This window comes from Typopeltis vanoorti, chromosome 8 (genome assembly GCF_054136105.1).
Source record: "Typopeltis vanoorti isolate ZY-2024b chromosome 8, IOZ_Tvanoo_1.0, whole genome shotgun sequence".
Classification (NCBI taxonomy): domain Eukaryota; kingdom Metazoa; phylum Arthropoda; class Arachnida; order Uropygi; family Thelyphonidae; genus Typopeltis; species Typopeltis vanoorti.
The window spans coordinates 116,075,069-116,101,327 of NC_143556.1; the positions used below are offsets into that span (position 1 = coordinate 116,075,069).

Consider the following 26,259-nt stretch of genomic DNA (forward strand, 5'->3'; position numbering starts at 1 on the left):
AGAAATCATTGATCAAGTGCATGATATGATATTGGATAACCGGCGAGTCAAAGTGCGTGAAATTGCTGAGACTATAGGCATTTCAAAAGAACGTGTAGGATATATTTTGCATGGAGAATTGCAAATGAAAAAGCTTTGCACAAAATGGGTGCGCTTGCTCAGAGCAGATCAAAAACGCACTCACATGAAAATCTCTGAACGGTGCTTGGAGCGTTTTGACAAGAATAAAACTGATTTTGTGCATTGATTTATTACTATGAATGAGACTTGGATTCACCATTACACACCAGAATCCAAATAGCAGTCAAAACAGCGGACAGAATCCAGTTGTTCAGCGCCAAAAAAGACAAAGTTGGTTCCATCAACAGGAAAGGTCATGGCATCGGTGTTTTGGGATGCTAAAGGCAATCTGTTTATTAATTATCTTGAAAAGGGTAAAACTATAACCGGGGAATATTATTCTGATCTTGTAACCAGAACTAGACAAAAAAAAAAAAAATATCCGTGAGAAAAGACCCGGTTTGCAGAAGGAAAAAATCATCTTACATCAGGACAATGCACCTGCCCACAAAGGAGTTTTGTCAATGGGAAAATTAAGGGATCTGCACTATTAATTGTTGGAACATCCACCCTATTCCCCAGATTTGGCTCCCTCTGACTTCTATCTCTTCCCAAAACTAAAACTCTTCCTCGCTGGTCAGCCTTTTTCAATCACCTCTTCGGATCAAGAGGTGATTGCAGCTGTAGAGGAGTATTTTGCAGATCTTACTGAGAAACACTACAGGGAGAGGATAACGTACTGGAAAATCACTGGAATAAATGTATTAGTCTCAAGGAAGATTATGTTGAAAACTTAAAAATAATTTTGAAATTATAAATTTGTTTTTTCACTGTGAGGCTGAGAACTTTTCAGACCACCCTTGTATTAATTAGATTTTAACGGTATTGATGCGAACACAGATTGTAAAGAAAATAACTATTTATTAACCTAAAAGCTAATATTTCGCTGGTATTATATCAAGCATCTTCAGAGCACACAAACAAAGTTTGTTACATTAGCGAGACAACCACAATCTGGTGTAAGTGGGGCTAGTATAAGTAATAACAGCGTGCAACACAAGACTAAAGTCCTAATTAGGCGGCATCTAAGTTAAAAAAAATAAACATGATAGACCAAAGTTTTAAAAAAAAAAAAAAAAAAATATATATATATATATATATATATATATTTATCCTATAGATATAAAATAATAAGCCTTTTGGTGTCACCTTTTTTTGGGAAGTTATTTGAAACGTTTTGAAACTCAGGGGCTACCCTGAGTGCCAAGTCTTCAAAATTCAAGGAGAACTGGCCTACCAGTCCAGAACTCGGGGTCTTCAAAATTCAAGGAGAACTGGCCTACCAGTCCAGAACTCGGGGTCTTCAAAATTCAAGGAGAACCGGCCTACCAGTCTAGAACTCGGAGTGGTTGGGTGCCATAGGTGCTAGGGGGTGTAGCCCCCCCCCCACCTAGTATATATATATATATATATATTAATTTGGTCTTAGGATGACTGTCTCAAAAATCTTTGGTAGATTTATACAGCAATACTAGTTAAGGTTTGGAGTATGTTTTAAGGGTTCTGTTGATTCCAGGAACAACCTCTCTGACTTGTAGCTTCTGTGTACTTTTTTTTTTTTTTTTCCAATTGATCCTGTGTGCCAGGGTATCTAAAGCATGGTCTGCCAGACCCGACTTCTCACAGTGAAAGTGCTGGATATATTTTTTGTGTTCACTAAGGCGAATATCCACAGTTCTTCCTGTCTGTCCATAGCAGGCTCGATGACATGAACAGGGCACTCCATAGACTCCTGGATGTGATAAAGGAGTGAATCTGTCCTTAGGTGAACAGATGAGAGTTGCCAATTTCACATAAGGTTTACATACAGTGCGCAGTTGGTGTTTGTTAAGCACCCTAGATATCTTTACAGATATTCCTTTAATGTAGAGGATGGTGATAGTTTTGTTGTAGTCTTCTGTGGTAGATAGTGGGGGGGGGGATTTCTGGTTAAGATTTAGTATTTTATCTTATGGGGGATTATAGCCATTGGTCAGGAAGGTGTGATGCAGGTGAGAAAGTTCAGCAGTGAGAGCAATGTCATTGGAACAGATTGCTCTAGCTCTATGGGTAAGTGTTTTTAAGATATCATATTGTTGAGAAGGGTGATGGTGTGATTGTTTGTGTAAATACCTCCCTGTATGTGTGGGTTTTCTATAAACTGAGAATGATAAGGAACCTTCTGTAAGATGTGTGATCAGTGTGTCCAGGAAGGGCAGTCATTGGCTTCTAGTTCCATTGTTAAATGGATTTTAGGGTGCTGGCTATGTAGATGCACTAAAAATGTATTCAATGTGGCCAAATAGGAAACACATAACATAGCCAGAGACTAGGTTTGAGAGTGGCTGTGTTGATAGCTAGCTTTTCCAGATGTTCTATGTAGAAGGTGGCTAAGGGGGGGGAGGGATCCCAGGCTGTCCCATCTAATTGTTTGTATATTTTCCCTTTCCATGTAAAATAGCCTGCCTGTACTGTGAATTTAAACGGCTGAAATATATCAGGGGGAAATTGTGAATTTAGTAAGTTAAGTGTTTCAATCAGTGGTACATTCGTGAATAATGAGGTGATATCAAAACTCACCATTAAGTCTGAACTATTTAAGGTATGGTTTCCTAAATTACTTTTTAGGTGGGTAGAATTTTTAACAAAAGAAGGAGAATTGTTTGTGCAAGTTGCTAGTAGTGTGGCTAAATGTTTAGCTAGTTTATATGTAGGACTGTTTATACTATCTACAATAAGGCATAAAGGTGTACCTTGTTTGTGGATTTTTGGAGCTCCATATATCCTGGGTGTTTTAATGTGAAAGTGTTTGAGTTTGTTGACTGTTTCTTTTGGCCAGGAAGTGACTTTGTTCAATAACTTGCACATCTTATTCTTTTGTGAGTTGGTGGGATCTCAATCTATAATTTGATATGTTGACTGGTCTTGGAGAAGTGCGTGCATTTTGCTTTCATATTCTGATGTATCTATTACTACAGTTGCATTTCCTTTGTCTGATTTGGTTATTATTGCATAGCTCTTTTAGAGCCATTATTTCTTTATGTGGGATATTATTTTTGGGAGGCTTAGAATGGATTAGGATATTGGCCACATCTAACCGAATATTATTGGCTATTGCTGGAGGCAGGTCATATATCCCACATTTAACGGAAACCATTATTTTGGTTTTTGGAACTTCTTTAGGAATAATGGCAAAATTGTGTCCCCGACTTAATGCACACGTGGCTTCTTTGGTTAAGGTTACCAATCATAAGTTCACAACGATACCATCTTGATGTAATTACGGCAGCTGCGTAGCAATGTGTTGCTGGAGGATTTCAAATTTTTTCTGGTGTCAGTTTTTAACTTTGCCGTATTCTTTATTGGCTGTAGAGTTTGAGATTCTATCCAGGATATCCAATAGTTCTGGGTTCAAAATGTTAGATAGTATATCACGTAGTGCACTGATGGAAGAATTTATGCTTGAACATTCTCGGCGAGTAGTGTATAATTGTTCCCGTAATAGTGCTAAACTTGCTCGTTTATAAATACGTTGGGCTTCAGCCGAGTGAAACTTTTTCTTAATTTTTATAAAGTTTGGTATCAAATTAGTATCTCGAAACAGGTTAGCCTTCTTAAAAAGAAGGCTAACCTGTTCAGTTGTTGCACCAATTTTACTTTCCACTTACCTTATTGTCGTGCCTTGCGTATGATATCATCTCCGTGAAGAATATTTAGCCGTGTGGAAAAGCTTATGTGTTCGTCACACATGTTGAATTAGATTTTAATGGTATTGCAAAACAAGACCTTAGTCTTGTGTTGCACGCTGGTGCGTAATGGTGAATCCAAGTCTCATTCATAGTAATAAATCAATGCACAAAATCAGTTTTATTCTTGTCAAAACGCTCCAAGCACTGTTCAGAGATTTTCATGCGAGTGCGTTTTTGATCTGCTCTGAGCAAGTGCACCCATTCTGTGCAAAACTTTTTCATTTGCAATTCTTCATGCAAAATATATACTACACGTTCTTTTGAAATGCCTATTGTCTTAGCAATATCATGCACTTTGACTCACAGGTCATCCAATATCATATCATGCACTTGATCAATGATTTCTGGTGTTGTTACACTTTATGGACATCCTTCATATGGATCATCTTCAAGGCTGGTATTGCCACGTTTAAACTAGGCAGCCCATTTCTTAATTGTTGAAAATGAAGGAGAAGAGTGCCCATAAACTTTTATAAACTTAGAATGAATTTCTTTTGGTGTTAAACCTTCTTTTACAAGGAATTTTATAACCGCACGATACTCAATTTTACCGATTTCAAGGGATACAGACAACACTTTTGTTTCAGACAGCTCTATAAAACAAACTACTTGAAAGAATGACTTTTGCAATTTCACATGGATGCTTATGACAGATGTGCTAACTTAGAAAAAAAAATCGTGCCGATGGTGGTGCCATCTACGATCGAGGCCTACAACTTTTCAGACCACTCTTGTAATAGGTCAAGTGAAACAAAGAAGACAAAAATAGGTGAGATCTTTCCAAGCAACAAATACAAAATATTATATTCAGGCAATAGCAATCAGGTTAAAGCAGGAGTAGTTATAGTATTCAACACTAAATATGAGGATAATCTTCTTGATTGGAAGGCAATATCAAGTAGAGTGATGTGGGCAAATATCAGAATGGGGAACTGAGAACCTATATATTTAGTTCAGACCTTCTATGGTCCCAAAGAAGGTCTGAACTAAAGAAATGGAGGAATTTTTAAGGCAATTGAGAACATAGCTGACACACTGAAGAAAGGAAAAGTTGGTCTAGTTGGAAACCTAAACAGCAGAACAGGAAATGCATACCAGACAGACAGAAATGTTTCTGGAAAATTTGGAGAAAAGAGAAAACAATAATAATGATAAGTGCCTGTTGGATTTCTGTTCAGGACATGGACTAGTTATCACTAAAGTACACAAATTCACATGCAGAGAAGATACAAAAAATAAGAAAGTTTCAATGACTTTTCTGTTAAGTTAATACCAATGTTTTTTCACTAGCTCAGGAGTATACAGAGGATTTGAAATAGGAAGTGATCACTACTTAGTTTGAGCAGGATATAACTGAATTTCATATGGAAAAGAAGAGAGTGTAAGAAAGTTTTAAAATTTAAAATGAATCAAAGCTAAGCAGCTTTCAGAGGTGAACTGTAGAGTCATATACACAAACATCATTCAAGAAAAAATGAAAACAAGAATCAAACCTAGGAGATTTACTGGCAAACCATGAAGAAAACATTGATTGATTCAGCCAGAGAAGCATGGCAAAGTTGTTTTGTAAGGAAAGAAAAATCAGAACTCCATGGTCGACTCAGAAAGTTAAAGAGGCAGTCGAGTAAAAGAATAAAGCATATGGAAAGTTCCTGACAAGTAAGTCAGCTTGTGCTCTTAGAGAATATAGAAAAAAAAAGTAAAAATATTACACACTGTGTAAAACTAGTTGAACAAAAGTCATGGGAAGACTGGTAAGAACATACAAAATAAATATCAGGAGGGTAGCAAAATATTCTGGAGGCTATTGAAAAAAAACTTTGAAATGGAAACTAAGAGCACTGTAAAAGGAATCAGAGATGATAAAGGTGACATGAAAACTGAAATAAAGATATTCCAGATGTCTGGAGTAATTACTTTAAAAGATTGGTAAATGAAACAAGCAGTGTCAGCAAACACTGCTAGTAGTAGAAAACACCAACAGGAATGCAGTCAGGAATACATATCCATACTTAAAGTAGAAAAAGCTATCAAAAACCTGAAATGTGGAAAGGCAAGCTGGAGTAGATGAAATTTGATCAGAAATGCTGAAATATGGAGGTATAAAATTTTTGCAGTGGCTACACTAAGGCTCGGTCAGAGGATCAAATTCCAGATGATTGTAGCAGAGCTCTCATAGTACACATCTATAAAAAGGGAAAAAACAACTAAGAAAAATCATAGAAGTCAGATGAAGAACAAGCTGGATTCAGGCCAAATAGAAGTTGTCAGGATCAGATTTTTAACTTTAGGACAAATAGTTGAGAAATCTTCAGGATATAACAAGGATTTGTACTAAGTTTCATAGATCTGGAAAAATTACCAAATATAGTCTTGTAATCACTTGAGGAAGACAATCAAGTGGCAAACCAAAAAGAAATTGGCTACAGTCTTTGAAGGAAAGTTAACAATTATTAAACTTCAGAGAGATGACAAACGGCAAGAGATAGAACCAGATAGCAAAGTTTTGTCCATAGGGGACTTAATCTGTCATCTGATGAATGAAAAAGAAGATCTGGAAAAGGCATATGACAAGGTGGCAAGAGGAAAGCTCTTTAAAATGCTGCAGTTATATGGATGTAAAAAGGACATTATATTATGAGATTATCAAATGGATTTCTTATTTAAATGCAAAAAAAGACCTGCATTCAAACATATCTAGAAGTAGCCATCTAACATTCATTAGATGTTGCCTTAAAATATATTTTATTAGCAGAGGCTGCAGGGAAATTAAGAACAGGGTCAAGCCTAAAAATAAAATTAAACTCAGGTATATGTTTGAAAGCTATATCAAAATTAATTTCCAGTAACACCAGTTTTATCGTATATTAAAAGGTAAGAAAGTTTAGCAGCTATTTTTTTCACAGTTATCGTAGAATAAGACTTTCAAAGATTGGAGGTAATTAAACCATTCTCTTATCAGTAGGATAACAGATGCTTAATCTGAATATACATTATACTGGGAATTTAGAAATTTGATTAACATTATTCTTTCTCTTAAGGTTACACGGTGGTCAGCATTCATAGTGAAGAATTTATGGAGATACAACATAAGTGTTAGAATAATTGGGCAGCCCTAGTTGGCTGAGTGGTTAGCATATCTGCTCTCCAACCAAAAGGCTGCGGTTTCGAATCTCGACATAGGCATGGATGTTTGTGATTGTCTGTAAAAATACTGGTAGTGGCGGTAGATGGCGTTGCTGTAGATGATGATGATGGTAGTTGTGGTTCATTATAGTTGGTGGGAGTGGTGGAGACAGAGTTGTAGAGTAGGTACCCTCTCTCAATGAGTCTTTGAACTCCCTGGAAGTATCACAATCAATGTTTCGACCTCTGTATTGAGGTCATCATCAGGAAACATACATATGTACAATATACAAGCTACATGACATTGCACTATACAAAAGTAAAATGAATCTAAATTTTTGTTAATCATTTATTCTATCCTATGGTGAGAAAAAAAAAATGTTAAACTACATTAAACAATTTCTACAGTCTTTTCGTATTGAGATTTTCTTCTGTCTGGGGTTATTCTGGTCTATGTCTTGAAGATGGGTCCATCCACATTCTTGGAATAATTACCGTATTTGCCGGCGTATAAGATGCACCTTTTTCCTTTGAAAATAGGTCTGAAAAACAGGGTGCGTCTTATACCCCGATACTAAGTTTTTTATTACTTTCATTTCTGGAAATTTTCTCTGTTCCAAGTTATGCGATTTCTTTCTTGCTTCCTTCCTTGCAGTGCGTAAGAGCATTCCAGTTACGTAGAGTTCAGTAGATGCGTATGTGCTGTCATCGACGATCACAGCTGTTAAATCACAGATATGCCGTTAAATATCCTCTAAATTTATTGGCAAATTATGGCTGAAAAACGTCAGCAATGCTACAATATTGCATACAAGCAATGTTGCATATGCTAAAGAACATGGAAACAGGGCTGCAGAGAGGCATTTCGGACCGCCCCCAACTGAGAAAATGATAAGAACTTGGCAGAATCAGGAAGAGGATCTTAAAAAAGCAACTCACAGTAAACATAACCTATGAAGTGGAACTGCAAAATGGCCAGAACTTTAGGCAGAACCAAATACTTGGATTTTAGACCACAGAAAAGTGGGACTTTCAGTATCTACAAAAATGATTATTCATCAAGCGAAAGCGATAGCCACTAGGGATCGCCAACTTTACTGGATCAACATCATGGTGTTCAAGATTCATGAAGAGAAACCAACTATGTATGCAGACTAAAACAAAAATATCATGGCTGCCAGCTGAATATGAAGAAAAAAATTATTGAATTTTATTATGTAAATTCATTATAATATTCAGTGATAAAGTTTTTTTCCTAAAAAATGCGTACAAAAAAAGAAGTGCATCTTATACGCCAGCAAATACGGTAATCCATTTTTGTTCAGATTTGAATCGTGTTTTAGCATTTCACAAGCTTCTTTGAATTTTCTTTCATATCAGGTTTTGGCAGAGTGTAGGGACTTAGTACCTTTCCAGTCAATTCTGTGGCATGTTTGGAGAGTGTGGTCTGATAGGCCTGTTTTACCATAGTGGAGGTATTTAATGTTGCATTTGTGTTCCTCTTTTCTGATTGGGATGGTGTGTCCTGCTTGCTTAATGTTAAGTAAAGTAATTATTCTAACACGAGTGTTATGTCTCCATGAATTCTTCACTATGAATTGATTTTTGTATTTAATGTAGTGTTTGTGTTCCTCTTTTCTGATTGGGATGGTGCTTCCTGTTTTCCCTATGTAAGATAGCTTACAGGTACATTGAATTTTGTAAACTCCTGGTGGGCAAGGTATGGAAGAGGATCTTTTGAGGAGCAAAGCAAATTTCTTAGTTTTTCTGGGGGATTTGAAGGTTGTTTTAATGTTGTATAATATTTACGTAGTGTTCATCTACTTTTTCCAAAATGCCCCTAATGTAGGGTATAGCTATGGCATTCTTGTAATCTTTTTTGCTTTTAGTGACATTTTTATGGAGTATCTTGTGAACTGTTTTTTTTATTGTAGTCATTTTTTACAAATGTTTGGTTAATGATTTCAAATTCTTGGTGCAGAGCTTGTTCATTGGAGCAAATTGTTAGGGCTCTGTGTTTGAGGGTGCTGATGACTCCTAGTTTTTGTGTTGGATGGTAGTATGAATTTTTATATATGTATTGGTCTGTATGTGTGGGTTTGCAGCAAACAGTGAAGGAGAGGCAGCCAGAGGGAAGACATATGATGAGTATATCTAGAAAGGGAAGAGAGTTGTTTTCAATGGTGAACTGCATATGTCTGTGTTGTTTGTTCAGGTGGCTTAAGAATGTATCTAGTGTTTCGTGGCTGCAGGGCCAAATGGTGAAAATACCATCAACATATCTGAGCAGGACTTTGGGTTTTAGGTTGGCCGAAAAAGTTAGCTATTGGGGGGAAAGTGGTGAACCCATAGCCAAACCTTCTTTTTGTAGGTAAAAATTATTTTTCTACACGAAATACCCAGAGCGGAGTATATGGGCAAAGAGGGCCGTGATATCAGGTCGAAATATGTTTTGTAAGAGAAGAATAGGATCGTTGATAGGGACATAAGTGAAAGGGCAGTTATATCAAATCTGACTAATAAATCTTTGTCATTGAGTGTGATGTTTCTAATCTTGTTTATGAAGTGTTGTGTATTTTTTTATGTAGGAGGGGGAATGACCTGCCAACTCCTTGAGTGTGGCCGCTAATTTCTTGGCTAAGTGATAATTAGGGCTGTCAATTCCTTCGACTATCGGTCATAGTGGTGTGGTTGTTTTGTGTATTTTTGGCAGGCTGTAAATTCTAGGAGTGCGAGCACAATGCGGTATAAGTTTTTTTGGTTGTTTCCTCTGGCAATGTGATCACTGATTTGATTAATTCTGTTGTTTTCTTTTTGATGTGGTTTGTAGGGTTATAATTCACCATTTGGTACATGTTGTGGTGGATACCAATAGGTTCATTTTATCTAGGTATGCTGTGTGATCAAGTAAACGGTAGCATTACCATTATTGCTTTTGTAATCATGATGTCTGGGTTATTTTTTAATGATTTAAGTGCCAATTTTTCTTTTCTGGTTAGGTTGCAACCTAACCTTACATAGGGGAAATGGGACACACCATCCCAATCAGAAAAGAGGAACACAAATGCAACATTAAATACCTCCACTATGGTAAAACAGGCCTATCAGACCACGCTCTCCAAACATGCCACAGAATTGACTGGAAAGGCACTAAGTCCCTACACTGCACCAAAACCTGGGATGAAAGAAAATTCAAAGATCATCCAAATCTGAACAAGAATGATGTATTAATTATTCCAAGAATGTGGAGGACCCATCTTCAATCCATATAGCAACCAGAACAACCCTAGACAGAAGAAAATCTCAATACGAAAGATTGCAGAAATTGTTTAATGTAGTTCCATTTCTTTTCTCACCAGATGTCAGGCTAGGATAAATGATTAACAAACATTTAGATTCATTTTACTTTTGTATAGTGCAATGATATGTAGCTTAGATATTGTACATATGTATGTTTCCTGATGATGACCTCAATACAGGTTGAAACGTCGATTGTTACTTGCTTAATGTTAAGTAAAGTAATTATTCTAACACGTGTGTTGTGTCTCCATAAATTCTTCACTATGAATTGATTAATATTATAAAATAAAGCAGCAAGATATAATACAGAAGCTGAATACCATCTCTCCATATGCTTCTGTATGCGATATTTGTAAACTTCTGGAAAGCTCTAAACTGGATAACTTTCTTTAAAAAAAAAAAACATTCATCTTAGGCAGACCGATTCATTATCTCACTTTCTATAGTTTACACAAGAAAAGCACACAGGCAGTTATTTTAATGTCACTTTAATTCATCATCCTGGACAGAAGACACACTATCAAAATACCTCTACACAGAGCATACACCTTTTGCTCTACTAAAGCTCTTTTATAAAAAGAATATTAATGGATCAAATCTACTTCTTTTCTTAATAATTATGAGTTCATATTAAGAATTTTAAACGCCACCACCACAGATCTGCAATGTCAATGACATCGAAAAATGTTCAACTTTGCTCAATTCCTCATGTAAATGGTATCTCAGGACATTTCTAGAAATCTAAGAAATGCCATATTATATAGTAGGTTATGAATATTGCCATTATCTTCATTCCTTGCACCTCTCAAATGTAAGCAATAACCACACTCTTATCTAGCTAAGCAAATTTTGCAAGAAGGAAGATCCACTGAAATTTACAGTGGTCTTCACTGTCAACACTTTCACTATCATTAACCAGAATGTTCAGGCTGTGAAAATATGCCGAAATCATACAGTCTTCTATAAAAAAATAAAAAAAAGTGAAAATAATACAAGCAAGTTTTCATTTTATAGATCTTTTGAAGAAAAGTCTCATATAAACAAGACCTTCCTTCGAAAAGACTGGTTGGCTGAGTAGTTAGCATATACTTGCTTTCTGATCAACAACAGGCTGCAAGCTGGAGTTCTATATGCACATGGATGTTTGTGAAAGTCTTCAAAACAAAAGGTGAATTTCATTGTCAGGTTTTGGAAGTCCCCCCCCCACTTCTTTAGATTATAATAAATTTAGTTTAATCCTTTATCCAAGTATAAGCAAACAAAGTTGGCACCTGAAGTATCTTCAGAACTGAGGCAACTCATGGCAAAGGTGGACCAAGCTCTCATCACTATTTGTCATAGTATCTCCCATAATGCAAAGCACATCTCCTTGCAGACATGTATAATGATATGCATTAAGAGAAGGGCCACTACCCAGACCAGTTTCGACCTTTATTGAGGTCTCGTCAGTGGGACCCAGATCCAGAGGTGGTGATACTAAGGTAGAAGTAATGGAGAAGTCATATTTACCTATACAAGTTGCCAAAAAGTGCCTCACCTTATTATTAAATTACTCTGGATTTAGAGAAAGATGTTGAAATTTTTTTTCCACTTGGTTAGACTATAATAAATTTAGTTTAATCCTTTATCCAAGTGTAAGCAAACAAAGTTTGCACCCGAAGTATTTTCAGGACTGAGGCAACTCATGGTAAAGGTGGTCCAAGCTCTCATCGCTACTTGCTTAGTATCTCCAAGCTCTCACCACTACTTGCTTATTATTCATTGTCAGGTATGACATCCCCCCCCCATTTATTGAAGGCTGAATACGCTTGGGAAAAACACCGCTTGGAAAGAAGCCAATGAACATCCCCATGGGTAAGATGAAATGAGTCACGTGTTTGTAGTGTTAGGATGCCTTGTTGCAGGCTTATCTGATCAACAAATTGTTGACCAATTAAGCCATTCCAGATCAACAAATGGTGATATCATATTGAAATGGAAACACATGGAGTAAGCTGCAAGTGCTACCCACAGTGGAAGACCCACCACACTTGCTGAATGTGACTGTAGAGTGCTACGAAGGATATGTAAAAATTGCCATTCATTGGCTGACATGTTGAATGTAGGCATCAACTGGAACACCAAAAATATTCAGAACTGAGGCTTGCAACATATGTTTCCATGGCAGGAACAAAATATGCAAGTCCGACATTACTCAAACCAACATGCAGTGTCATCTTCACTGGTGCAAAGAGTGTGGAACGTGGAAAGCTTTGTTATGGAGTGACGAATCATACTACGTCTACCAAGTAGATGGACAGGTGTGGGTATGGCAGATGCCCAGTGAATGTCTCTTACCAGTGTGTGTAACCTCAACTATGAAATTTGGAGGTGATAGTGGTGTGATAGAATTGTCCTGTTTTTCCTGGTTTGGCCTTGGACCTTTGTTTGTGGTGCCATGAACACTGAACTTTCTGGACAATGTATGCTTCCTATTTTGTAGCGTTTCTACTGACAATGTCATAAGGCTCTGCTGTAAACGTGTGATTTGTGGATGTCATCACACTTGACTGGGCCCCCACAGAGCCCTGATCTCAACCATATTGAAGATCTGTGGGATGAATTAGTGTTGGATGAGGTCAAGGGATGTCTGCCCCACAACAGTCCAGAACCTCATTACATGCCTACAAAAGAATGCTCCAAAATTCTTATTGATCGTTAATGCATTTTACATACACAATCTTGGCACATAATGTACCATAGGTTCATAACCTTTTGGGGATAGGAATCACATAAAAGAGTTGCGAGTTCCTTCTCAACAGTCCTAACCTAACACAAACATTTATATATATTAATAAATATTTCAGACATTTAATTTAATTTAAGATACACTGTATAAATTCAAGGGGCTATCAGGGAGAGGTTTTGCAAACATTGTAAAAATTCATGCCTAAAGTGGGAATCAAACCAAAATCCTGTTGGCTGGAGAGTAGGTGAGCATGCTTTCTGCTTTGCTAACCAGGCTGGTACATGACCATATATATTTTGCACACACAGTGAAACATAGACAAGTGATTAACACCTATGTTTTATAGCATTTGATTTACTAGATGCATTACAACTGCCATAATAAAAGTCAATAATCAGCGAAACACCCAGTTAAAATATTAGTATTGTATTAAAAGAATTTACGTAAGTAAATCCATTATTACTTCATTATGTTTAACCCATACCTAGAATTAAAACATTACAAATGAAAAAGACATAATGAGGCACCCCCTCTTTATCTCTGAACAGGTGTCGCATTCATCCTGCCCTTCCATTAAACATATGTTTTTTACATTTAATACAATTTAAAAGTATGCAATTTTAAATTAAATGAAATGCCTAGATTATTAGATATATGAAGAGCCAAAGGCTTCAATTCGGCGACAATTACTACCCAGACCAGTCGAAACTGATCTGGGTAGTGACCTTCTTTCATAATGTTGAACAGAAATACAGCTCCTAGGAGCTAAGTTCACATTATGGGTAAATATCAAGAATAGTGATCGGAGCTTGCTCCACCTTAGACACGAGTTGCCTCAGCTTGCACTGCCTTTAGGGTCAGTTGCTGCAGTATCCAGGTATTTGCTTACGCTTGGAATCGCCAAACTTTATATAGTTTCTACTATATTCGGCATGAAACTCTTTGAGTTTCTTATTCAGCTAAGAAACGATATGGGATGTAATATCCCTTAACTTAAATAAATGAAATTCCTTTAATTTCCAAACTCCTTGATAGCGAACTAGTTGACAACAGTTTTTCTTCCAATATACTAAACAAGTAGGTACTTGAAAAAACTTGGTTAAAGATAAAACTGAAGGTGTGCAAAAAAAAAAAAAAAAAAAAAAAAAACATGCTTAAGAACTGGTGATCTATAATTCAAATGCTTACCTCCTGTGTCCCTTACAATATAAAGAGCAAAGTCTTCAGGACTGTTGACAACCTTAAATTTATCCAATAATATATTAATGACTTCAAGGGGATTCACTAAACTTGTTACCCACACACTGGTCACACTTCCATAAGCTGGTGTAAACACACTTGTCTATACAAGAAACATTAAAATATTTCATATTCAAGATCAGGATAAAATAACAATATTTTAACTTGTCTAATCATTAAAATACTAGTCACTAACATTCACAATTTAGACCTGAGTATGACATAAATTTAAAAACAAAAGATCTCTAAACTACTGAAAATCTAAAATAAGCTTTGACTATATTAATTCTTATATGTATAGAAGAGTCTCTATCTCGGTGATGCCTTTTGTTTGGACAGACTGGGATTCAAATCCCATCTAGGATGAAAATAACCTTTATCATTTTCAAATTGAAGGTGAGAGTTAGATGATCTCATACAGAGGGGCAAGGTTTTTCCTTCTCATCCCCCAAAACAGGCAAATCATATAGACGAAACTATATACACTGGATTAATCCTCCCTATTGAAGCATTAATTAGGTTTTTTTCAAAGCCAGGTTACTTGGCTGTAATAACTGATCCTAACATACAAGAGATAAATGGAAAACAGAAAAAACCATAGCATTGAAAACTTTAGATATTTTAATGAGTGAAAGGTGACTAAATTTTAGTTGAAGCAAATCTATCTAAAGTTTCAAAATTTTTTAAAAACAATGAGACAAACCAAGTTAAAGTAACATATTCTTGACTAACAAAATGGTCTGAAATTTCAAACTGCTAAAAAGATTTTATATATCAGTCTCACACCCAAGAGTTGGAAAAGAATGAATGTATTAACATTTAGGGATGTGCTGAAGCATAATGAATTAAATTTTAATGAGTATTTTTTTTTGTTCAAAATATTTGTTTATAAAATTTAATTCATAATGTTTAAAATTTAATGAATTATGCTTTGGCCGAATATTCAACACTTAAGCTAAATTGCAGAATGAAAAAAGATTAAAAAGCATGTAATAATACTTCATCAAATCATACTCTCATGATTATAAATAATGAATAAATAACTAAATATATAGAAACTGAAAGTTTCAAAAAAATTGACTGATGAGCTTATGAGAATACAATCTTCAGTCAGAGTTATGTTAGTTTGCACTAATAAAAACATATGAGAGCTGCTGAGTGTCCATATAGTCGCCTTTTATTAATTCTTTTGTTTAAGCTTTCACTGGCCTGACAGCTTTTTCAAACTGTTAGTTTTCATCAAAGATCAGTCAGGAACCTTAAAATAACAAGAATCCTCATTCAATACCAAAGCAATTCTTTTTCAGAGTACTGTATTTTTCATAAGTGAACAGCAGCCAGTGCCTAAGAGTAATTGTCAAAGAGCCTAAACGTATTCCTTTCCGTCATTGTAAAATACACAAATCGATTCATATTTCATGCACTACTTAAGAAACATGGAAACTTTTTAACTCTGATGCTGAGGATTGTATTCTCATAAGCACTCTTTATTTGAAACTCAAAGTTCCTATTTATCTATATATACGAGGTTGGGCTAAAAGGTTCTAAGTCGTGATCATAGATGGCAAAACTATCAGCATGATTTTTTTTTTTTTAAGTTGGTACATCTGTCATAAGCATCCATGTGAAATTGCAAGTCATTCTATCATGTAGTTCATTTTATAAAGCTGTCTGAAGCAAAAGAGTTGTCTGTATCCATTGAAATGGATAAAATTGAGTATCGTGCTGTTATAAAATTCTTTGTAAAAGAAGGCTTAACGCGAAAAAAGAAATTCATTTGCAGTTCATAAAAGTTTATGGGCACTCTTCTCCTTTGTTTTCGACAATTAAGAAATTGGCTGCCAAGTTCAAACGTGGTCATACCAGCCTTAAGATGATCCACATGAAGGATGTCCATAAAGTGTAACAACACCAGTGTTAGATCCTGAATGGAGAGCTTTACAAGTAAATTCTTTATTCAGGATTTAACATGATAAATATTACTAATTAAGGAGATACCTGCACATCAGCTAATAATTATGAAAAATTTTTTTATGTTATGTGATAATGTGTAGTCCATATGTGTCATATATTGAAATTTATTCCTGTATAACTGGAATGAGAAGCAAAGAATTTTGTGTCAGAATAGTAAGAATTATGTAATGGAATTGTTAAGTTATTTGTAAATCCCATTAAGCTGTCTAGTACATTATGAAATTTCCAGAAAGATAATAAGTAGTAATCCGGAATAATCGTGTATAATCTGTACAAGTCGAGCGTAGCGATGGAGGCTGTACCTACGCGGAAAGTGACGTCAGAACAACTACCTGGAATAGGGTAACCTAACAGGTTAGGGAGAGTGTAGGATCACCCAAGGGGCATGAGCGATGGGGTTCATGGGTAAAAAACACATCGAATAAAGGGTGCACGAAAGGGTGAATTAAAGACTGTGTGCCATATTACAAGGCCTTTTTCTTCATCGGTTCCTGGATTCCAGTTTTAGGAGGTTTTGTTGGGGGATTCGTGAGAGAGTGGTGGGTCGACTACAGTGATGTCGGACAACGAGGGCTATTCTTGAGAACGCTCGAGGATTTCCAAGTGAAGCTGATCGTGTTACGACGGCCTATGCAGAATCGAGCCTTCAAATAAAGTCCCACCGAGGAGAACGGAGAAAATTTCCTGCGGAGCGGTAGATAGCATGCCACAGTCCGGAAATGATTCAAAGAAAAGCATAGTGCATCGCCAGGGGGAAAGATGGCCGATAACTATAGTAAGGTAATCCAGATCTACATGAGATGGCAGCATGAAATCAGAAAGGATCTGGTAATGTAAAGTATTTCATTCTATGTTAAAAATCGCTTAGAAGAATAAGAAATTTGTGTAATTTGTGTAGAAAATAACAAATCTGAAAACAAACCCCAACTCAACATCACTAGAGTTAAAGATCGGTACTATTAACGTAAGAAGCCTGAATGGCAAAGAAATGGAGCTAGCTGAGGAATTAGATAAGTACCAGATCGACATAATAGGGGTGACTGAAACAAAAAAGACCAAAACTGGTGAGATCTTTCTGAGCAATAAATACAAAATGTTATATTCAGGCAATGACAATCAAGGAAAAGAAGGAGTAGCCATAGTATTCAACACAAAATACGAGGCTAATCTTCTTGAATGGCAGTCAGTCTCAAGTAGAGTAATGTGGGCAAATATGAGAATGGGGAACTGGACAATGAGACTTATTTGTGCCTATGGTCCCACAGAAGGTTCTACTAAGGTAAAAGTGGAGGAATTTTTTGAGGCTTTAGAAAAAGCAACTGACACAATGAAAAAGGAAAAGTTGGTCCTTGTTGGGGATCTAAATAGTAGAGTAGGAAATGACTGTGAGACATACAAAAATATTTTGGGAAAATTTGGAGAAAAGAGCAAAGCTAATAATAATGGCAAATATCTGTTGGATTTCTGCTCAGGACATGGACTGGTTATTACTAACACCATGTTCCAACATAAAAATGTGCACAAATTCACATGGAGAGAAGAGGCTAGAAATAAGAAAAGTCTCATTGACTATGTTATTGTTGATAGTGATGTTTTCTCCCTGGTGCAGGACACCAGAGTGTACAGAGGATTTGAAATTGGAAGTGATCACTATTTAGTCTTGAGCAGGATAAAATTGAATTTCATATTGAAAAGAATAACATGTAAGAAAGTTTTAAAGCGAATAAAAGTTGAGCAGCTCTCAGATGTGAACTGTAGACTAAAATACAGAAATATTATTGAAAAGAAAATGAAAGAGTTTGAGAACAGGAATCAAACCTTGGAGATCCAGTGGCAAACTCTGAAGGAAACATTGATTGATTCTGCCAGAGAGGCATGTGGTGAGGTTGTGTGCAAGGATAAAAAAATCAGAACTCCCTGGTGGACACAGGAAGTTAAAGAGGCAGTGAAGGAAAAGAAGAAAGCATATCAAAAGTTCCTGGCAAATAAGTCAGCTTTTACTCTTACAGAATACAGAGACAAATGTAAGAAAGCTAAACAGTGTGTAAAACTAGCTAAACAAAAGTCATGGGAGGACTTTGGCAAGAATATAGAAAATAAATATCAAGAAGGTGGCAAAATATTCTGGAGGTTGTTGAAGAAGCTTAGGAATGGAGGAAAGAGTGCTGTAAAAGGAATTAGAGATGATAAAGGTGAAATGAAAACGGGAGAAAAAGATATCCTTGAAGTATGGAGTAATTACTTTGAAAAACTGCTAAATGAAACAAGCAGTGATGACAGCACAGTGATAAAAAACACAGACCAGGCATGCAGTCAGGAATACATATCCATACTTGAAGTAGAAAAAGCCATCAAAGGCCTGAAATGTGGAAAGGCAGCAGGAGTAGATGATATTCGACCAGAAATGCTGAAGTATGGTGGTATAAGAGTCTTACAGTGGCTGCACTGCATAGTTCAGAAAGCCTGGACAGAGGGATGAATTCCCGATGATTGGAGTAGAGCTCTCATAGTACCCATATATAAAAAGGGGAATAAAACTGAATGTGAGAATTACAGAGGTATTTCCCTACTGAGTGTTCCTGGCAAGATCTATGCAAGTATACTTGAGAAACGGTTGAGAAGAATTGTGGAAGAAAAGCTTGGTGAAGAACAAGCTGGATTCAGGCCAAATAGAGGCTGTCAGGATCAGATCTTCACTTTAAGACAAATAGTCGAGAAAGCATGGGAATATAACAAAGATCTGTATTTAAGTTTTGTCGATTTGGAAAAGGCATATGACAAGGTGCCAAGAGAGAAGCTATTCAATACGCTGCAGTTATATGGTGTCAATGGGGCATTATATCAAGCAATACTTAGTCTTTATTTGAGTTGTGAGTCAGCAGTTAGAATTGAAGGAAGTACAGGAAGATGGTTTAATGTTAAATCTGGTGTGAGACAAGGATGTACATTATCCCCTCTGTTATTCATTATTTATATGGATCACATTATGAAGGAATGTGGTATTAAACCTGATATCAAAATTGGAGATGTTAATGTCAGCTCTTTGCTTTATGCGGATGATGTTATACTTCTAAATAAATCTGCTACAAGTCTGCAAGATTCTCTGACTAAATTGAATAGCTGTTGTAATAGATATGGTATGAAGGTCAGCAATAAAAAGACAAAGACAATGAAAATAGGCAGAATCATTGAAAATGTCAACTGTGTTGTGAATGGAGAACCTGTGGAACAAGTAAAACATTTCAGCTACTTAGGCACAATTTTTACTGAAGATGGTAAACTAAATATAGAAATAGACAACAGAATCAGCAAAGCTGGTATCGTGGGAAGTCAATTGAATAAATTCATATGGAATAAGAAAGAAATTAGTCGGAACACTAAATTAGCTGTATACAAGACTGTGTTCAAACCAATTTTAACTTATGGATCTGAGAGCTGGGTCAGAAGTAAAACACTTGACCAAAGACTAGAGACCGCAGATATGAGAGTCCTGAGAAAGATTAGAGGCGTGAACAGATGGCATCAATGGCAATATCATATTAAAAATGAGGATATTAGGAAAGAACTTGACATTGTCAGCATCCAGGAATGTGTTAGCAGAGCTAATCTCAGATGGTATGGTCACTTAAATAGAATGGGAGAGGAAAGATTAGCAAAACAAGTGTTCTCTGCCAGGTTGGCAGGAAAACGACCCAGAGGAAGACCAAGATATAGGTGGATTGATACGGTACAAAGTGCCTTAGACGATAGAAATATAAGATCTGATAATGTTGGAGTCTTGACAAGTAACAGACTGATTTGGAGGAAAATTGTAGATAGGAAGTTAGTAATGATGTAATTTTTTCATGTAGTACTGTCATATCCTGTACACCCCTTGAGGGTACATGGCAGGAATTTGATGATGATGATGATGATGAAATTTGTGTATACTGTAAACTAAGGACACTAACAGAGAACTTTTAAGTGAGAATTTGATTGAATTAGTTAAGACCCCGTGGAACAAAGAAGAACTGTTGATAGGCAATATTTTGATTAAGGATGGCTAGGCTTGACTAATGAAATTTAGAATTAAGATGGTTATTGATAGAGTATTAATGAAAGTGTGCAATGCGTGTTCTGTGAATAACTTGTGAAAGGAATTATATCCTAGTAGTGTTATGCTTACACTTAATCTTATCCTTTCGTAACTGAAGGATTTTGCTTACTCAAATTCATTGTTGTGATTTAGTATGAACCTTAACTTAGAGTGAGATTTGTCCTATTGAGTATTTGAATTTTCTTAACTGTAAATGTTTTATGCTTTTTCCAATAAACATGTTTTGTACCTTATACCTGAGTTTATGCCTGATTACGAATTCAAACCACCACTTATGAAATAGAACCTTTTGGCAGGAAAGAATTGGATATTATTGCTTAAGTGAGATTCAGGTCACGACTGCTAACTGAACCTGCACAGTGCTAGCATAAGATTAATTACCGTGTGTATCCCTTTCGAATTTGAAATTGTTTCCCTGAACAAGAGTCTCTTCTGTTATAAGATCAAAACAGATATATTCTGTTATAGTGATCAAAGAGCATTTACAGGAGGTTATGGCTGATTGTATACCTAAGGTCCGAATAGTGAAACAAGGAGGGGTTAAATGGATGAATAACACCATTAAGCTTGAGCTGCAAAAAAAGAAACAACTATGGAGGGAATTTAAAGAAAGGGGTGACCTGCAGGCACACGAACGGTATAAAGTACAGGCCAGAAGGGTAACGAGTGTGGTAAAAACAGCAAAAGCCGATTATGAAAGGAAACTAGCTATGCAAGCAAAAGAGAATCCCAAACAGTTCTTTCAATATGCTGCAAGCAAGAAAAAACTGTACATGGCAAAATGATTTTAAGGAATGACGATGGTTAAGAGTTCACTGAACCAGTCGATATAGTGGAGTTACTGAGCGCGCACTTTGCAAAAGTATATCATCCAGGTGGTGACGTTGAAAAAATGAAGGAACCATTAGTTTATATGGGAATTGTGATGAATGAAGTGGAGGTGAATAGTCTATTACCGAACCTTAATGTGAATACATCTGTGGGATTGGATGGTATACCGGCACGGGTCTTGCATGAAGCGGCTAATGAATTATCAGTGCCCTAGACCATGTTGTTTAATCTGAGTCTCAGGTCTGGCTTAATCCCGAAGGCGTGGAAAGAGGGGAAAATAGTTTCACTGCATAAAGGAGGATCCAAGACTATGGTTGCAAATTACCGACCAATCAGCATATCAGGAGTCGTTGTCAAGGTCTTGGAGAAAGTAGTCAAGGGAAAAATACAGGAATGGATTGATGAAAATGAGATACTGTACAGAGGACAGCATGGCTTTGTGAAGGGTAGATCATGCCTCAGTAACTTGCTCAAGTTTTATAACAAGGTGACGGCTGAACTGGATAAGGGAAATGGGTTTACAGTGATACTGCTGGACCTGGCAAAGGCGTTTGACAGGATACCACATGGAATTCTAATCTGTAAAGTACAACATATGGGAATGGATATAGGGTTGGTGAGATGGATAGCTGGGTGGTTAATGGAGAGATATCAAAGAGTAGTTTATTCAGGAGTAGAGTCCAAAAAACGGCCTGTGACTAGTGGTGTGCAACAGGGTTCTGTTCTTGGACCACTGCTGTTTAATCTGTTCATTAACGATATAGGGAAGGGTCTAAGTGGGACAGTTCATTTGTTCGCTGATGATGCAAAGTTGGGTACGGCGATAGTGAATGCAGAAGATGTCAAAGTCTTGCAAGATGACTTAGATAGATTGGAGTTCTGGACTAAGGAGAATGGATGTCAATTTAATGTGACAAAATGTAAGGTTATGCATTTCGGAGTGAAAAGATTAGCAGCAGTATACCACATTGGTGGAACTGTACTCCAAGAGATTGATGAGGCCAGGGACTTGGGAGTGTTGGTGGATAGGGAGATGAAGTTTAGGGGGCACATTGCGAAAGTAGCTAAATCAGCTCATCAACTCACTTGGTTGTTGAAAAATACCTTGACGAGCAGAGAAAAACAAGTTATTGTACCTCTGTACCGAGCCCTGATAAGACCTCATCTCGACTACTGTGCCCAGATTTGGTCACCTCGGTTCCTTCTAGATGGGGAGGAGGTTGAGAGGATCCAGAGGCGAGTGACTAAGATGATAGCAGGTCTATGGAATGAACCATATGAGAACAGGTTGAAGATTTGTGGGTTGCAGAAACTAGTTGATAGGTGGAAAAGGGGAGATATGATTGAGACATTCAAATTGCTAAAAGGATTCTATAGGATTAATTCAGATGATATTTTTGAGATCAGGACTGGTGGTGGGAGAACTAGGGGACACCCATGGAAGCTGGGCAAGAGCGTGGTTAGCAGGGGTGTTAGAGCTGGGTTCTTTACTTTTAGAGTGGTAAATGAGTGGAATAAGCTGCCAGAGTCTGTTATGGGTGCTATGACAGTGAGCGAGTTCAAGGCAAGGTATGATAGATACTGTGAGAATGTTGAACAGCTGCGTGAACATGATGTTTAGGGCCTCCCTCGATGAGTCTAAGGACTCCTGGAGTAGCCCGTGGTAATAATAAAAAGATATTGGCTGGCGCAGCATAAAAAAAAATTTGCCAATATCCGAAGAGGAAATAGAAAGATTAGAAAGAGGGCTATTTAGAGGAAGAACAAGATATAATATAGAGAAAACAACAACATAACACCAGAAATCATTGATCAAGTGCACGATATGATACTGGATGACCAGCGAGTCAAAGTGTGTGAAATTGCTGAGACTATTAGCATTTCAAAAGAATGTGTAGGATATATTCTGCATGAAGAATTGCAAATGAAAAAGTTTTGCACAAAATGGGTGTGTTTGGCTCAGAGCAGATCAAAAACACACTCGCATGAAAATCTCTGAACACTGCTTGGAGCATTTTAACAAGAATAAAACTGATTTTGTGCATCGATTTATTACTATGGATGAGACTTGGATTCACCATTACACACCAGAATCCAAACGGCAGTCAAAACAGTGGACAGAAGCCAGATGCTCAGCACCAAAAGAGACAAAGTTGGTTCCATCAACAGGAAAGGTCATGGCATCAGTGTTTAGGGATGCTAAAGGTTTTATTAATTATCTTGAAAAGGGTAAAACAATAACCGGGGAATATTATTCCGATCTTTTAACCAGACTCTTTGGGATTTCCTTTGGCTTGCTATGGCTAAATTCTCCTCATAATCTGCCTTCTTTTCAATGCTGGTCATCTTTCTTGCCTGAGCCTTGCACTGTTCATGAGTTTGCTGGTCATCTTTCTCTTTATATCCTTTCACAGCATTTTCTTCTTCTGCAGGTCATGATTAATGATATTACTCATCTATTTAACTCCTACTTGAGGCATACAATTTAATACTGCTTCCTATAGATGACCTCTAACTATCTCCAATGCACTACTAACATTCTTACCCTGCAGAATGGTATAGCATAGATCTAAGCATCTTCATAAGCTTTCTGGTTTGTAGTTCCAAATATACATCTTCTTGAGAGAATATTCCTCTTGTTGTACAATCTCCCAAGTCAAGACTAAATGGTCACTTTCACCAAATATGGGGCAATGTGGTTACCTTGGTTATGGATGGCTCTTCTGATTCTATGATCAGGTGCCATACTCTCACACCCCTAGTCCCCTCCATCACATGCTGCCTCAAGTAATTATCTCTCAGTAGGTGTATAAATTCCATTTCCTTCCCCATGTGATCTTTCTTCCTTCCAGTCTATATCTCCACAGTTGAAATCCCCCATAATAATCACTCAACCTGTACTCATTGTACTAATTTGGCAATGCATGTCTTCCAGATTGTCTGTGGAACTCCCTGGCCTATAGCAACAACTGTATATTTTTCCAGTACTTTTATCAACATGCCTGAGATACTGATTAGTCTATAATTTCTATTGCAGTCTTAGAATCTCCCTTATGCAAGGGAATTATTTTGCCCTCTTTCCACTCCCTTGGAGTTGTTGCCTATAGCAACAACTATATATTTTGTCTTACTGGCCTTAATCTCACACCAGACTGCTTCAAATGTACAGCTGCTCTCCCACCTATCTCCTATTCTTTTTGGCTGCAATTCCTCTGCTATCATTGGCAAAACCCTCTCACCATCCTATCTTATCTTCAATAATAAATTTAGTTTAATCCTTTATCCAAGTGTAAGCAAATAAAATTTGCACTTTAAGTATCTTTATTATAGTCTAACCAAGTGAGGTGGACCAAGCTCTCATCACTACTTGTCTTAGTATCTACCATAATCCAAAGCACATCCCATAATGCAATGCATTAAGGGAAGGGCCACTACCCAGACCGGTTTGGACTTTTATTGAGGTCTCGTCAATGGGAGCCAGACCCCAGAGGTGGTGATACTAAGGTGGAAGCAATGGAGGTCATATTTACCTATACGAGTTGCCAAAAGGTGTCACACCTTATTATTAAATTACTCTGGATTTAGAGAAAGATGTCTGGGTCTGGCTCCCACTGATGAGACCTCAATAAAGGTCAAAACTGGTCTGGGTAGTGGCCCTTCCCTTAATGCATAGCATTATACATATCTGCAAGGAAATATGCTTTGCATTATGAGAGATACTAAGACAAGTAGTGATGAGAGCTTGGTACACCTTTACCACGAGTTGCCTCAGTCCTGAAGATACTTCAGGTGCAAACTTTGTTTGCTTATACTTGGATAAAGGATAAAACTAAATTTATTATAGTCCAACCAAGTGGGAAAAAAATTCCAATATCTTATCTTCCCTGAAAATACTAAACCCTTCATATTCTATCCCTGTAACTACATCATCTGCTGTTAGCCAAGGCTCACTAATGCCTATAACTTTTGGCGAGGTTGCACTAACCAATGCCAAAAAACTCCTCCCTCTTGTTTCTGATACTTCTGGCAATAGTATATAGAAACCACAGCACACCTTTAGGCCCTCATCTACCTTTACTATCTGAATTGACTACCCTATTCGGTATTTTTTTTTTTTTTAGTCTCAATATTTGAGACTATATTCTGCACTTAGTCATTCTCACACTCACTCACTCGCCTCACGGGTGCGTTCACACAAACTCACCTGCTTCCACACACTAACTGCTTAAGTTTTCCTGAATTTTTGCTTCAGCATTCTAGGTGAACAAAGTGAATTCTAGACACCTAACACCAAAACCAATGCTGATGGATTTGTACAATTCATCAGCATTGTACAAATCATCCTTTCTGTCAAATCCAGACCACAGATCCAAAATCATTGGTTCCAACAACAACATTGCTTAAGTTTACTCTTCTCGGCCCTGCTAATCTCTTGGCGCTTCTGTAATTTTTCAATTTCATGCCTTGTCCTGTGAAGAATAACACTGAAGCATGCTATTTATTTATTAGTGTCCATTTCATTCGACTTTATTTTCATGGCCACATGTTCGACATTAATAACATCATTTTCCATTTTACCATTGTTTACTCTACTAACATTTGCTGCTTTCTCATCCCCTAATAAGCACTCACTTTTGAAAAATTTAACACACACACACACACTCTCTCTCTCTCTCTAGTTTTGATTTCCTTCCACATATCCTTTAATTTTCTCGACAAATACATTTCACACATAATGCACTGCACAATACCTGCAAATTCAAATCACTCAACATTATCTTTGTTGCCACTGTTCTACTATGCACTGGTGCCATACCGACAATACTGTATAAAAAAAAATAATTAAAAAAACAAGGTTTACTTACAAATTAAATAGCTCACTCTGCACACACCAAAAGAAAGAACTGGCTCGTCTGGGATTTTATAAAGAGCCAATAATAAGCTGACATATTATAATTGGTTGTGAAAACTGCCCAAGTAGAGAACATATGGGCTGAATATTTATCATGCCAGCTTCAAACTATATTGTAAAACCTTTAAACCTTATGGGTACTTTTTCTCCCTCACCCCACCTCTAAAGAAAAGTCTTATAAATTAAAGGAGTTATTCAAGGATGT

At 36.8% G+C, this 26,259-nt stretch overlaps 1 protein-coding gene across 2 annotated transcripts in view; it reads right to left on the minus strand.

Annotated features, from left to right (window-relative positions):
* The window catches only part of Rassf (Ras association family member), a 246,698-nt gene that overhangs the window by 60,478 nt on the left and 159,961 nt on the right, over nucleotides 1-26,259 (minus strand). For both annotated transcript variants that reach the window (XM_090396283.1, XM_090396284.1), the window contains exon 7: nucleotides 14,191-14,344. In XM_090396283.1, the coding sequence (XP_090252409.1) occupies nucleotides 14,191-14,344 (154 nt within the window). The remainder of the gene's footprint in view (nucleotides 1-14,190; nucleotides 14,345-26,259) is intronic.